At 51.9% G+C, this 16034-nt stretch overlaps 1 protein-coding gene and 1 pseudogene across 12 annotated transcripts in view; one reads left to right on the top strand and one right to left on the bottom strand.

The window, feature by feature from the left end:
• The window catches only part of LOC118144225 (uncharacterized), a 97365-nt gene extending 92485 nt beyond the window's left edge, over positions 1-4880 (top strand). For all 11 annotated transcript variants that reach the window (XM_078336145.1, XM_078336144.1, XM_078336142.1 and 8 more), the window contains one exon: positions 4363-4880. In XM_078336145.1, the coding sequence (XP_078192271.1) occupies positions 4363-4853 (491 nt within the window). In that variant the 3' untranslated portion in view covers positions 4854-4880. The remainder of the gene's footprint in view (positions 1-4362) is intronic.
• On the bottom strand, positions 1620-14848 carry LOC144576524 (interleukin-21 receptor-like; annotated as a pseudogene). Its single transcript, XR_013521784.1, has 3 exons — positions 14742-14848; positions 14273-14459; positions 1620-5727 (listed from the first exon to the last, which is right to left on the bottom strand). The product of XR_013521784.1 is annotated as an interleukin-21 receptor-like (transcript).
• Positions 14849-16034: the final 1186 nt, after the last annotated feature.

Raw genomic sequence — 16034 nt, 5'->3', positions numbered from 1 at the left:
TGGAAATATTTGGTGAACAGCATAATGACGTCTATACTCATGTATCTAAATGGTCCAGGAGAAATGTGGTTTCAGGCATGGCTGGATCCAGGAGCTCAAGAGCTATTACCAGGACTATGTCTCCATCTCTCAGCTCTGCTTTCTTGTGTGTTTCTTGCTACCCCTCCCAGTCCCCTCCTTACAGCTCAGTAATCCCAGCAGAATAAGAATATGAACCAGCTAGGGTACGTCTGTCCCTAAACTGTACTGTTGCCAGGGGTAAGGAATGTCCTATTGGCCAGGCCTGGGTCATGTAGCCACAATCCCAGAGTGGGGGACAGCCACATCCCTGGGCTACTGCACGAGAAGATGCAGCAGGCATCCACAGGGGTCTGTCAAACCTTCCTAACCTCTTGATCTACATGCATTCCAGCAGAGCATAATGAAAAAGAAGGGAATTTGGTCAATACCACATCACATCTACTCATAGGTTTAAATGAAATACTGATTGGCCATTATTAATACTCACTTTTTTAGAATAAAGCAACATTTCCATTCTCTCTCCCTCTTTTTCTTCCTCTTTCTTCCTCTCCTTTACTTCTTTTTTTTCTTTCCTTCTCTCCAAAAAAAAATAAACAAATAAAAACTAAAATAAATAAATAAAATAAAAAAGATCCAAGTAAGTACACATTGCAATTGGTGGATATGTCCCTTAGGACTTTTTTTCTATTCTTTCCTTTACTTTTTTAAAATTTTTGAGACAGGGTCTCACTTTGCAAAAATAAAAAGAAAACTGAAATTGGCACCAGGAGCCCAGAGTTCTGGTTCCAACTCCAACCACTCATTCAGTGTGTGACCTCAGATCATCATCCTGTGCTGTGCCTTCGTTTTCCATGTCAAAGCTCAGTCGGCCCCTCAGAGCTTGCAGACAGCAAGGTGAGGAGTGTGCCAGCTGGGAAAGTGTTGCAATGGGTCCGCCTTCCTCTTAAGTGAGGGTGCTTGGTGATTCTGGCGTGGTCTTTGGAAGGCAAAAAGACACCAGTTTCATTTGGTTCTGACCCTTAGTAATACCTCCAGGCCTTTATCCAAGCTCTTCCCTCTTTCCCAAATAGCTGGTACATCTAACAACTCCTACACATTTTCCCTTTTTAATTTATTATTATTTTTTTTTGAGACAGAGTCTTGCCCTGTTGCCCAGGCTGGAGTGCAGTGGTGCCATCTCTGCTCACTGCAACCTCCGCCTCCTGGATTCTCCAGTCTCAGCCTTCCAAGTAGCTGGGATTACAGGCGTGTGCCACCACACCCAGCTAATTTTTATATTTCTAGTAGAGACTGGGTTTTACCATGTTGCTCAGGCTGGTCTCGAACCCCTGACCTCAAATGGTCCATCCACCTCAGCCTCCCAAAGTGCTAGGATTACAGTCATGAGCCACTGCTCCCAGCCTCCTATTTATTTTTCAAAGTCCAACCAACAGCACCTCCTCCCTGAAGCCCCCGACCCTCTTGATGTGCTGTCTGGGTTACCATCAGTAAGTGACCTGGGACTCGCTCATATCAGCCAAGAGAGCAGATTGTGCAGATCTCTTCCCGACTCTGTGTTTACACTGAAATCAGGCACTTGAAATTACACCACGGAAATAAGCAAATGCTACAAATCAGGCTTTATTGAGTGCCTACTATGTGCCAGGCTGGGACTAAAGGCAGTGAACAAAATAGTTTCTGGCCTGTAGGCTTGTGTCTTGTCTTCACCTTTGTCTGCAGTATCTGTTTATCTCTGTCTATCCGACCAACCATTCTTCCTTCAAACGTGTTACCAAAGCCATTAAGAGTAGCAGCAAAGACGTTTGCACCAACCTAATACGATCCTTCTATCTATTCACACGTCCACCCATCCTCTGTCCACCCTCCCACCTACTAATCCGTCCTTCTAGGTGAGCCAGCTCTTGTCTCCAACTTTTTTTTTTTTTTTTTTAAGAGAAAGGGTATTGATCTGTGACCCGTACTGGAATACAGGGGGGCAGTCACAGCTCACTGCAGCCTCAAACTCCTGGGCTCAGGTGATCCTCCCACCTTAGCCTCCCGAGTAGCTGGGACTACAGGCAAGCACCACCACGCCTGGATAATTTTTTAAAAAATAATTTTTGTAGAGATGGGGTCTTGCCATGTTGCCCAGGCTGGTCTTTAACTCCTGTCCTCAAGTGATCCCCTTGCTTCGGCCTCCCAAAGTGCAGGGATCACAGGCATGAGCCACTATGCCCAGCCTCCAACTTCACTCCCCCATGTTTATGAGCTGAGTTTCCTTCATAGGTGGAATTCTAAGGGGCCTCATCTGCTCCAGTCCAGAGCACCCCCCGATCTGGCCTCAGTCAGCCTCTCCCCAGACATCTGTGTTCCCCTCCCTCACCCAGCGAGTTCTGGGTGCAGGAGAGCTGTGCTGGTTTCCTGAGAGCCTGTGGCTCATGTGGCACCTGCAGGTGGCTCCTGGAACCACCCAAAAGGGTGTAAAAACCACAGCACATCTGAACCCGAGTCCCTAGGGTGCAGATGTGGGTGTAGGGGTGGTGAGGGCTGCTCCCCCATGCGGAAGCTCTGCTTCCATTCTCACTCCTATCCAAGTCTCACACAGCCCGATCCCAGGCTCACAGTCCTACTCTTATAACCATCAGCATTCTAGAACCTTCCAGCCTCCTGCCAGGCACTGAGGACTCTCATGCATTCTCTCAGCGACCTCTCCCAGCTACCCCACTTCACAGATGAGTTGTGAGGGAGCCTTTGACAGGACTGACTTCTTTCTGCTGACTTCCAACCCAACCCTGCTCCAAAAGCCAGAGCTGGCTCCCCTGGCATGGCCCTGCAGCCGGCAGTCTGGCCTTTGTGGGGGACAGCAGGACCGGGCCAGCATAGGGGTCCTCCTCTAGGCTCCCAAGACTGCCCAGGGTGCAGGTGCAGGTGGTGGAAATATTTGGTGAACATCATAATGACTTCCATTCTCATATCTAAATGGTCTGGGAGGAATGTGGTTTCAGGCATGGCTGGATCCAGGAGCTCAAGAGCTATTACCAGGACTATGTCTCCATCTCTCAGGCTCCAGAATGGAATCACACTGCTGCTGTAAGCTTGCTTGGGTTTCAAAAAGCCAAGCCACTTCTAAGATGGGCACACTTTGGGGAAAAAAAACATATTTCCTTAAAAAAAAATGTGTGTCTGTGTGTGTGTGTGTAGAGAGAGAGAGAGAGAGAGAGTGAAAGAGAGGAGAGAGAGATGAGTTTTATGCAATACCTAGCACCTACATCTAGCTTCTATACTAAACTGATATTTGGTGAGGTGCCTTGAAAATGTTGCTAAGGTGCCAGGCGTGGTGACTCACACCTCTAATCCCAGCACTTTGAGAGGCCAACCGAGGGAGGCAGATCATTTGAGGTCAGGAGTTTGAGACCAGCCTGGACAACATAGTGAAGCCTGTCTCTAATATGAATACAAAAATTAGCCAGGTGTGGTGGTGCATGCCTCTAATTCCAGCTACTTGGGAGGCTGAGGCAGGAGAATAGCCTGAACCCAGGAGGCAGAAGCTGCAGTGAGCCGAGATCACACCACTGCACTCCAGCCTGAGCAACAGACTGAGACTCTGTTTCAAAAGAAAAAAAAAAAGAAAAACAAAATGTTGCTAACAATTAGTTTCTTAGCTTCTTAATTTACATTTCAACAGCTTCTGACAAACCATTGACACACAACTTGATTTCCCTCTAATTCTCCAGGATGACACTGAATTGAATTGTTGCATTGGGGCAGGTGGGGGGCGCCACAGCATGAAGTGTGGCTGCAGGGCACTGCCTGGTTTCGGCCTGCACCCTCCCTCCATTAGTGCCACGGGGGGAAGGTCCCATGAGCCTTGACCTGGCACGTAATTGGTGTTTAATAAATATCTCTTGGGTGCACAAACGGAATTTTTTAAAACTTAGTAGCAGAAGTCAGAAAAAGAAATCTTGGTTGGTGGGGAGCTGTTTGCAAGAGACAAGACAGACTGTTTTAAGCCTGGAAACCTCCCCAAGTGGTCCCCTGGAGGCAGGACAGCCCCACGGGTGCCCAGGCTGTCAGGGATGATGGGTGTTGTCACCCCTGCCCACCTCCTGTGCGAGCCTCTGCTGTGGCCACAGAAAGAAGGAAGCTGACGTATACTGAGGGTCTGCTCTGGGCTGCATACTATACGCAGGTGACATCACCAGTTTCCTGCAGGTGGGTCAGAGGCGACTTGGTTCAGGTAGCACAGCCAGAAGGTATCAGAGTCGGGATTCAGACTTTCCTCCATGGGTCTCCCAGAATCTTCCCAACCTGGGGCGGGGTCACTGTGGGCTCACTGCAACCTCTTTCCCTCCCTGCTGGCAGGTGATAAGGAACCGTATGGACTTCTTGCAGCTCCTGGAGGCAGATGCTGGAGGGCTGGGCTTGGCCTCTGCCACAAGCAATGCCCTGATCCCACAAGGCCCCAGAGGGGCCGTGGACCATTTGGTAACACAAGACCCTGGAAAGGAGAAAGGCTGTTGTCATCTGTTGCCCACAGATACGTTTGCTGTGCACCCTGGTACACTCAGGTGAGCTCCCTGGGTCCAGAATGCATAGAGTACCATGGGCATTCTCCAGGCCAGGCCCACCGGCACGTGCATTCACACACACACATGGACGTGTCACTGTGCCCGCACCTGAGACACACACACACCAACACGCACCGACACATGCACACACATGCACCTACACACACATGCACCTGCATGTGCACATACATGCACCTACACACACGCACTATGCACACACACATGCACCTACAAATGCACATACATGCACACACACATGCACATGCACACACACAGAAAATGTAAACATCACGCTGGGCCCATCTGGGAGCCCAAAGGCTGCAGGTGTCTTCAATCACACCCCAGGTGACCTTGACTCTGGCTCAGGACCCAGTAGCCAGTGGACAGCTCTGGACAGCCAGTCAGCCTCACTAGCTGGCCTAGTCCTGGGCTCGAGAGTGGCGACAGAATGACCACCCACTGGCGGAGGTAGCTCAGGGGTGGGGCCTATGTCTCCAGGACTGGTGAAGTCCCACTCCACAGGGCTGCTGCAGTCAGAGCCCACAAAGCCACTGTCAAACGGGTCCATATCCAGGCCGGCTGGGGGCGAGCCTGCCTCACTCTCTAAGGCCCCTCCAGGTGACTGGCCACCCCAGCGCAGTCCCCCAGCCCAGTCCTCCCCATCTGCAAGGGGTGGCTTTAGTCTGTCCAGGAGGCTTCCCAGGGGCCCTCCTAGCCCAGGACTGCCAGCCGAGACACAGCCACCAGAGAGGACTGTGGTGCCCGGGTCCAATAGTGGGTCTTCTAGGCCTGGGCTGGGCTCATGGCCGGCATCCAGATCCAGGGCTGGGTAGCCGTCATCCTCACAGCTGCAAGGCCCGGTACACAGCCCCTCTGCATCTAGCACAGTCACTGTGTTGATGGACAGCAGGCCGTATGGCCGGTCCCTCTCCTTGCTGGAAGCTGAGCCCCCTGAGTTCTGGGCCGTGGCCCAGGAGCTGGGCTTGGGCACGCTGTCAGACTCCACCAGCTCTGCCGGTTCTCACAGGTCCGTGAGCTGCAGCCTCTTGGCCGGACTCCGTGGTAGGTGGCAACTGTACACCTCCAGGGCTGAGGGCACTTCTGGGCTCCAGGGTCCCAGCTCCAGGATGGAGGCGGTGAGGGTTGCACCCACCCATTTCTGTGAGAGAAAAAGAGAGTGAGTCATAGCACAGGACAAGGGTAAGGTGAGGGTTTACTTATTTTTGTACTTTTATTCTTTTGAGACAGGCTGACTCTGTTGCCCAGGCTGGAGTGCAGTGGCACCATCTTGGCTCACTGCAACCTCTGCCTCCCGGGTTCAAGCAATTCTCCTGCCTCAGCCTCCCAGGTAGCTGGTACTAATAGGCATGCACCACCACACCCAGCTAATTTTTGTATTTTTCGTAGAGATGGGGTTTCACCATATTGACCAGACTGGTCTTGAACTCCTGACCTCAGGTAGGTGATCCACCCACCTTGGTCTCCCAAATTGCTGGGATTACAGGGGTGAGCCATTGTGCCCCAGCCAAGGTGAGTGTTCAAACTGACAGAAAGACATAGATGCAGAGACAAAGAGACATCAAGAGAGAAAAAGACATGAAGACAGACAAAGACACAGAGAGAGAGGCGGGAGGAAGAGAGAGAGAGAGGAAGAGAGGGAGAGAGGGAGAGAGGGAGGGAGGAGGGAGGGAGGGAAGCAGGGAGGGAGGGAGGAGGGACAGAGGGAAGGAGGGAGAGAGGGAGAAATCAGGACCACGATGTGCTCCCACCATAGTGGGGGTCCCCACTGGTGTCCCCCTCCTACTCCGGGCCTCAGTTACCCCACTCATAGAAGGGAGTTGCTACCCTTAGTAGCCTGACCATTCAGACAACTGGTGGCCCCATAGCCCAGGCAGGGGCTAAGATTCCTGAGTCAAGGAGACATGAGAGCAGGAGGGCCTGAGGTCTGAGTGACACCTTAGCCATCTCCTCCTTGATGTTTCTTGAAACCCAGCACTCTCTTGGTTTCTGTGTCCCCACCAGACAGACACTTGGCCCCGGGCACAAGTCTTGTCTCTTCCGTCTATGGTTGTATCCCCAGTGATTCCACTCCCTGCTCAGTGATTCCACTCCCAGGAGGCCGCTGTGTGCAGAGGACCACAGTGCCCACCTTTCAGATGATCACTCAGGGCTCACAGGACTTGAAAAGTCAGGAGCCCCCAGGGTTGGTCTATCCACCGGCTGCAAAGGCCACTCACTTGCCCACACAGGCTGAGTCATGGTTTTGAGACCCCAGGATAGCCAGTCTCCTGCATAATTTTTTAAGCACTTAGTAGGTACCAGGCCCTCAGCTACATGTTTTCCATGAATGGTTGCTCCCAATCCTCACAATAATTACTCCCATTTTACAGATGAGGACATTGAGGTTCAGAGAGGTTAAGCAACTCACCCAAGGTCACACAGCCAGTGAATGCTGGAGCTAAGATTCAAATTCAAACCCCACAACTCCAAAGTCCATGGGTCCCTTTGAGTCCATATGCAGCTCAGGATAAAGAAGAGCTTCTGTTATCCATCAGCTCATTCATTCATCCAAAACACATTTATAGGCCACGTGCAGTGGCTCATGCTTCTAACCACTTTGGGAGGCTGAGGAAGGAGGATCATTTGAGCCCAGGAGTTTGAGACCCGCCTGGGCCACATCACACAATTCTGTCTCTACAAAACATAAATCAGTCAAGCACGGTGGCACCATCCTGCAGTCCCAGCTATTGAGAGTCTAAGGCAGTAGGACCAAGCCCAGAAGGTCAAGACTGCAGTGAGCTATGATCACCACTGCACTCCAGCCGGGACAACAGAGCAAGATCCCATCTCAAAAACAAAACAAAGCATGTATTAAGTTCCTGCCAAACACTGTTGCAGGCACTGGGGATTCAGCAGAGCAAGGCCGACCAGGGACCAGATACCTTAGAACTGACGTACCGCAGACAGAAGCACAAAACAGCCAACAGGGTGTTTTCTCTTTTTTCTTTCTTTTTCTTTTTGAGACAGGGCCTTGCTCTCTTGCCCAGGCTGGAGTGTAGTGGTGTGATCAGGACTCACTATAGCCTCGACCTCTTGGGCCCAAGCAATCCTTCCCACTCAGCCTCCCAAGTAGCTGGGACTACAGGCATGCATCACCGTACCTGGAAAATGTTTGTAGTGTTTGGAAAGACAGCATTTTGCCATGTTGCCCAGGCTGGATTCCAACTCCTGGGCTCAAGTGATCTGCCCACCTCAGCCTCCCACAGTGCTGGGATTACAGGCCCAAACAGTCTACATTTTTTTTTTTTTTTTTTTTTTTTTGAGATGAAGTGTCACTCTGTCACCCAGGTTGGAGTTCAGTGGTACGGTCTTGGCTCACTGCAACCTCCACTTCCTGGGTTCAGGCAATTCTGTCTCAGCCTCCCGAGTAGTTGGGATTACAGGTGTGTGCCACCACGGCCAGCTAATTTTTGCATTCTAAGTAGAGGCAGGGTTTAGTTATGTTAGCCCGGCTGGTCTCAAACTCCTGGCCTCAATAGATCTGCCCGCCTCGGCCTCCCAAAGTGCTGGGATTACAGGTGTGAGACAGCCCTGCCCCAAACAGAATACTTTCTGACAACAATGGGTGCTATAAAGAACGGGACACTGGACCTCAGGCAGAGGGACCACATCCTCTGGTAAGAAGGAGCCAGCCAGCCAGCAGGGGAAAAGCCATTTCAGGAAGAGGGCACTGCCAGTGCAAGGCCCTGGAGGATAAGATATGCTGAGTGTGAGGAATAGGGAGGTCAGTGTGGTTGGAGTGGAGAGAGGCAGGGTGGGGGGTCAATAACGAGGAAGTCCAGGCTGGGAGGCTTGGAAAGCTTTTATTCAGCAGGAACTTCTACTCCGGCAAATTTAGCAGAGGACTCAGTCTACACATCCCTGTTGGGCCTAGAGAGAGCGGTCATGTTCGGAACCTGAACATCTAGATAGGGAAATTAATATCTGGCGAACTCCCATATATACTTCAAAACCCATCATCTTTGTCTGGTGAAAGTTAAAAAGCCACCACATTTTCCCTAACCCCATCCCACCAGCGTCCCCAGAAGTCCAACCAGAGGAGGAGATGAGGTTCATTTAGCTCTTATCCTAGCCCTCAGCACAGGCTCTTATGAGGTATTCAGTGGGTGTTGGGGCCAGGCACAGTGGCTCACACCTGCAATCCCAGGACTTTGGGAGGCCGAGACAAGCAGATCACTTGAGCCCAGGAGTTTGAGACCAGCCTAGGCAACATGGAGGGACCCCGATCTCTACGGAAAATGCAGAAAGTTAGCTGGGCATGGTGGTGCATGCATGTAGTCCCAGCTACTCTGAAGGCTGAGGTAGGAGGATCAACTGAGCCCGGGAAGGTCGAGGGTGCAGTGAGCCGTGATCCCACCATGACATTCCAGCCTGGAGGACACAGTGAGACTGTCTCAAAAAAGTGGACATTGGACAGAAAGGAGAGAAGGAAACCCAAAATACGTAGCACCCTTCCTGAGGGACAGCCATCCAGTTGTTGGGACCCGCTGGGACAGATTTAGGCTTGGTCCAAGAAAGAATGGCCCAAATTTCCAAAATTGAGAGCTGCTGCTCTAAATGAGGTAGTGAGTTCCCGGTCCCTGGGAGGTATGCAAGCTGAGCCTGGACACAACTCATCCGGGATGGTGCAGGAGAGGGGATACCTTCCCTGGGGAAAGGTTGGTTGGACCAGGTGACTCCCCCCAGCCCTGCCTCAAATCTCTCCCAGCCCTGACAGTCTAAGCTTCTGCCCTGGCCCTGAGCATTGAGCTGACACCAGCTCCCCTGACCCTGGCTTCCAGCCATGACCGGCTGCTCTGTCCTTGAAGGCAAGAACAGTATGAAGAGCTGAAGGACGAGGTCACCTCCTGCAGCCTCCACAGGCTGGCCCACAACGCCACGCATGCCACGTATACCTGCCACATGGATGTGTTCCACTTCGTGGCCGATGACATTTTCAGTGTCAACATCACAGATCAGTCTGGCAACTACTCCCAGGTTTGTGGCAGCTTTGTCCTGGCTGACAGCAAGTGAGTATCCGGAGCCCCCAAACTTAGGGTGGGGCTCAGTCTTAGCCCACTGCAGCTGCCTCTCCAGGCTCAGGTGATCCTCCCACCCCAGCCTCCATGGGACAACAGGTGTGTGCCACCATGCCCAGCTGATTTTTGTATTTTTAGCTGCGATGGGGTCTTGCCATATTGCTCAGGCTGGTCTCAAACTCCTGGGCTCAAGTGATCCACCCGCCTTGGCCTCCCAAAGTGCTAGGATTATAGGTGGGGGCTGGGCCCCTTACTTGCTGCCCTCTGGGCCAGTCTTTCCCTTTCATCAGATCTAACCTGGCCTATGTCCTCACCAGGTCTTAGAGTTCTGCTTTTGCGTTGCACTATTTTTTACTAAAGTGTGAAGGGTTGATATTAGGTTTGAGCAATATGAAAGGAGCTGGTGTGAGACCTGGGACTTCTGGGCTCATGTTCTGGCTCAGCCCTGCCCCTCGGTGTGACCACAGATGAGGCACACCTACCTCTGGGACAGCTTTCCTACTTGTAGAGCAAATGTCCTTTTAACCCTGACTTTCTGGGATCCTGTCCCCATAATAAGGCAAGTGGAGGACACCGAGTCACAGAAAAAAATCCTCCTGGGTTTTTCCCTTCATAAGCTCCAGGGAGGCCTGGAATTTCCCTCCAGGCTGGAGGTAGAGGGGGGATCCCAGGGGTAGGAGGACCTGGTTGATGGGAGCAGTTATATCTGTGAGTTCAGAACCAGGGCAGGTGGCAGGACAAGGTGGTTCACACCTGAAATTCCAACACTTTGGGAGGCTGAGGCAGGAGAATTGCTTGAACCTGGGAGTTAGAGACCAGCCTGGGCAATATACTGAGACCTCATCTCAAAACAACACAAAACAAGAACTAGGGCAGGGACCAGGCATGGTGGCTCATTCCTGTGATCCCAGCACTTTGGAAGGCTAAGGTGATTCGATCATTTGAGGTCAGGAGTTCGAGACCAGCCTGGGCAACAAGGTGAAACCCCGTCTCTACTAAAAACACAAAATAGTTAGCCAGGCGTGGTGGTGCACGCCCGTCATCCTCAGCTCCTTGGGACGCTGAGGCAGGAGAATTGTTTGAACCTGGGAGACGGATGTTACAGTGAGCCACGATCATGCCACTGCACTCCAGCCTGGGTGATAGAGTGAGACTCCATCTCAAACAAAACCAAACCAAACCAGGGCAGGCCATGGAAGGGCCTGGAAGGTAGCTTTGGCATGGTGGGCATGGTGTGTGTGTGTGTGTGTGTGTGTGTGTGTGTGCGTGTGTGTGTACCCAAAGCAGCCCCAGACACGCATACACATGCTGCAAAAAGAGCCTGTCCTTGGGGAGTCCCTGCCCCGAGCTTGGGAGTTTCTGCCCTGAGATTCCCAGGAGAGGGGCTGGGTGATAAGAGGGTGTCTGTGATACACACTCTGCGGGGTCAGGTTTGCACCTCTTTGCTGAGGGGGTGTCACACCACAGAGAGTGAGAGTAAACACACTCTGCACATGCACACTCACACACATTCCCAGGGTCACAGACTCACACACACACACAGACTCAAACTCACAGACATCTCCCCAGCCCCAGCCCCAGCCTGCATGGCGAGGACAGAGGCCCACACTGTCTCTTTTGCTCTCTCTTTTTTTTTTCGTTTTTTTTTTTTTTTGAGACAGAGTCTCCCACTGTCACCTGGGCTGGAGTGCAATGGCACCATCTCAGCTCACTGCAACCTCCACCTCCCGGGTTCAAAGGAATCACCTGCCTCACCCTCCCGAGTAGCTGGGATTACAGGCATGCACCACCATGCCCAGCTAAGTTTTGTATTTTTAATAGAGATGGGGTTTTACCACATTGGCCAGGATGGTCTCGATCTCCTGACCTCACGATCTGCCCACCTTGGCCTCCCAAAGTGCTGGGATTACAGGCATAAGCCACCACACCTGGCCTCTTTTGCTTTCTCTCTCACACACACACACACGTGCACACACACACACACACACATGCACTCTCTTACGTGCACAGTCATGCACATGGACACTCACACATGCACTCCCTCACACATGTGCACACACATATGCACATGTAGTCTCACACACCTGCACACACACTCTCACACTCACATATACACTCTCTCTCTCTCTCGCTTTCTCTCTCTCTCACAGCCCCATGAATCTGGGATACAGAACATGAGGTCTCCCGCACACACATGCACTGTCTGGAGCAGGGACCCCTACAGCCTCTCCGAGTAAACTGAGGCAGGCAGCAGCCCCACTGCCCAGGCCACCCCACACCCCTCACCCCACAGCTTCTTAGGAGCAGAGGAGAACTCAGGGCAGAGAAGAGATCCCTCCTTGCCACTTCTCTTGCAGCCTGAATCCAAGCATTTCTCTCTGGCATCCCCTCCCTCCCTGCCAAGATCTGCAGCTAGCCTGGGCCCAGCTGGGACACCAGCACTGGAGTGCAGTGGCACAATCTCGGCTCACTGCAATCTCCACCTCCCGAGTTCAAGCGATTCTCCTGCCTCAGCCTCTCACATAGCTGGGATTACAGGTGCCCACAACCACACCCAGCTAATTTTTTGTATTTTTAGTAGAGACTGGGTTTCGCTATGTTGGCCAGGCTGGTCTCAAACCCCTAACCTCATGATTCACCCGCCTCGACCTCCCAAAGTGCTGGAATTACAGGCCTGAGCCACCACACCCAGCCAGTAAGTAATTTTCTGACCACCTCCTACTCAGGGTCCCTTTCTCCTCCTTCCCCAGGCCTTGCTGGGCTGAGCAGCCCCCTTCCCGATCCCCAGGCTTTGCAAACATCTCCAGAGCAGAACCCATGGGGCCGTTCTCAGTACCCTGGTGTCTACTGGGACTGATCTTCACCCAGGCCACAGCCACACAGGGAAGCCCGGAGCCAGCCTCGACCTGCCCCAGGGAAGACAAAAGAGGGGTTAGAAACGATTTCAGTCCCATACATCCCATCGCTGGAACAGCAACAGCAACAACCCAGTGTTCACCGTGGCATTCTGTAAAATGTGCACCTCGGCCCGGCGTGGTGGCTCACGCCTGTAATCCCAGCACTTTGGGAGGCCGAGGCCGGCGAATCACAAGGTCAGGAGATCTAGACCATGCTGGCCAACATGGTGAAACCCCATCTCTACCAAAAATATAAAAAATAGCTGGGCATGGTGGTGTACACCTGTAGTCCCAGCTACTTAAGAAGCTGAGGCAGGAGAATCACTTGAACCTGGGAGGCAGAGGTTGCAGTGAGCTGAGATCCAGCCTGGCAACAGAGTGAGACTCCATCCCCACCGAACAAAAGCAAACCAAGACAAAACAAAAACCAAGTGCACCTCTGTCACCTCGGGGCATGGTGGCAGCCCTCAGCCATGTTTCAGGATCACAGGCAGCCTCAGGGCTCCTTTTTGGAAGCCTTGAAAGGTTCGTTTGTTAATTTGACAGATGTATACGAATATATAACAGCCCATTGCAGCCTGGAACTCCCGGGCTCAAGCGATCCTCCCAGTTCAGCCTCCTGAGTAGCTGGGACTACAGGTGCACATCACCATGCCTGGCAAGTTTTTACATTTTTTTGTAGAGCTGGGATCTTGCTGTGTTGCCCAGGCTGGTCTTGCACCCATGGCTCCAAGCAATCCTCCTGCTTCAGACTCCCAAAGTGCTGAGATTTTAAGCGTGAGCCACCTCACCCAGCCTAATTTGTCAAACATTTATTGAGGGCCTACTGTGTCCCAGGCTGTGTTCTAGGAGCTGTGGGCATGGACTGAATGCAGAGGACAAAACCTCCACCCAAAGGAGCTAAGAGTCCAGTGAGGGGGGCACATGGTAAAAACATCACAGGGTGAGATGTGCAGAGTGCTGGATAGTGGCAGATGGAAAGTGGAGAAGATGGTCAGACGTGGTGGCTCATGCCTATAATCCCAGCACTTTCAGAGGCTGAGGCAGGCGGATCACTTGAGGTCAGGAGTTCAAGACCAGCCTGGCCAACATGGGGAAACCTCGTCTCTACTAAAAATACAAAAATTAGCCAGGAGTGGTGGTGCGCACCTATAGTCCCAGCTACTTGGGAGGCTGAGGCCATGGAATTGCTTGTGCTTGGGAGGCGGAGGTTGCAGTGAGCCAAGATCATGCCATTGCACTCCAGCCTGGGTGATAGAGAAAGATTCTGTGTACAAAATAAAAGAAAGAAAGAAGAAGAGAGTAAAGAAAGAAAGAGAGAGAGAGAAAGAGAAGAAAGGAAGGGAGAGAGGGAGGGAAGGAGGGAGGGAGAGGAAGAAAGGAAAGAAGGATGGAGAGAGGGAAGGAAGGGATAGAGAGAGAGGGAGGGAGGGAGGGAGGGAGGGAGGCAAAGAGAGAAAGTGGAGATGAGGCCAGAGACCTGCAACTCCTCTGTGACACTAATAGACACTTGTCACTTGGTTCCCCTGAAGTTACTGCCTCCTGCTAAATAGCTTCATCCCTTTGAACTTGAAGTCTCATGATACAGAAGCTGGGCCCATTTTACAAGAGAGGAATTTAAGGCCCGTAACATATTGTGTTCTGCTCAAGTCCATGAAATGTCCTTCAGATGGAGCAAAACTAGAATGCCAGCTTTGACCTTCATCTTGGGGCTGTCCATGAAACTTACCGTTATGGCCCAGAGCTTGGCTCTTGCACTTGCTGGGAGATGCTGAAAGATGAGGACCATCAGATCGGCCTCCCAGAGCCACTGTGGGGTGTCCGCCCAGAGCAGGGCAGCCAGGCAGGCTCTGAGTAAATGGCAACCCTCATCATTAGCATTTATGCTAAGAAGAGTCTTCGACTTCTTGAAGTAGCTGGGGTGGAAAGAAAATGATACCATCACTTAGAACAGAAATGGAAAATGAATGAATTTGCCAGCACATTGCTGAGAACATTTTTGGATGGGTAGTTAACTTTAAACCTTAAGATAGGCCGGGTACAGTGGCTTGCACCTGCAATTCCAGCATTTTGGGAGGCTGAGGTGGGAGGATCACTTGAAGCCAGGAGTTTGAGACCAGCCTGGGCAAACATAGTGAGACCCTGTTTGTACAAAATAGAAAAAAAAAAAAAAAATAGCCAGGTGTGGTAGCACCCACCTGTAGTCCCAACTACTTGGAAGGCTGAGGTGGGAGGACAGGTTGAGCCCAGGAGGTTGAGGCTGCTGTGAGCTATGATCGCACCACTGCACTCCAGTGGGAACAACACAGTGAGATTTTGTCTCTAAGGGGAAAAAATCCTTGTGAGATTTCACACGATAATTCCGGGGGTCTCCTGTTTCCCATTCTGCAACTCATACTGAAACTTGCCCTTCAGTACATAGAAAAAATTTCAGATTTCATGTGTGTGTGTGTGTGCATGCATGTGTGAGTGTGTGCATGCATATGTGTACATGTGCATGTGTACATGAGCTTGCGTGCAGGTACGTGGGTGTGTGCATGCGTGTGCATGTGTGTGTTTCCTTAGAAAACTTAGAAGAGCTGGCCACTCTCTGTTGCTGGAGCCATTCACTTTTAACTCTTCCATTTCTTCACAATCCCTGAACCTGTTTCATCCATCTCTGTGACCTGGCCGCCCCTGAGTTTGCAATCCTGATCAAGTCTAAATCTCTCAGGTTCCAGAAGAATACACGGAAGCCCAGAGTCAGGAGTACTTTGCCCAAAGTCGCTCAGGGTTGTCTGTCTCCATCTCATCAATGATGAGTCAGGCATGGGGCGGGGGTGGGGCAGGTAGGACTTCTTCCCATCAGCAAATCCTTTTCACCTGCAGCAAAACCTCACTGGGTGGGTTTTTCCACCCAGTCAATGTGACCGTGACCTTCTCAGGACAGTATAATATCTCCTGGTGCTCGGATTATGAAGGCCCTGACTTCATGCTGAAGGGCAAGCTTCAGTATGAGCTGCAGTACAGGAACCGCGGAGACCCCTGGGCTGTGGTGAGGAATGTGGGGATCAGTGCAGCTAAGTGGGTGAAGGGGAGGGGAGAGAAGGGAGTGCAAGGGCATCTGGGTGGGAGAGATGTGTGAGCATCGTCATCCATGGCCAAGAACAGAGACCAAGGGTGCGAGTGCTCCCTTACAGCGGGCCACCCTCCCTCTCCTCACTTCTCCCCAAGGTAGGAGACCTCTGAATAATCTGTCCTCTCCATGCATGTCCCCTCCACTGTCAGCATTCCAAAGAGACTGTCCCTTCCCCAGGCTTCACCCCAGGTCTAGTGTAGTCACAATAGAAGACATTTCAGGAACGCGGCCATCTGGAAGCTTCCCACTTGCTTAGAATGGCCATAGTTGGAGAGTTCCAGAAGTATCAGTGATTAAGAAGGTCCAGCCTGGTGCGGTGACTCACACCTGTAATCCCAGCACTTTGGGAGGCCAAGGCGGGTGGATTTCGTGA

This window comes from Callithrix jacchus, chromosome 9, assembly GCF_049354715.1.
Source record: "Callithrix jacchus isolate 240 chromosome 9, calJac240_pri, whole genome shotgun sequence".
NCBI classification, from domain to species: Eukaryota; Metazoa; Chordata; class Mammalia; order Primates; family Cebidae; genus Callithrix; species Callithrix jacchus.
This window is presented reverse-complemented; position numbering and strand designations above follow the sequence as displayed.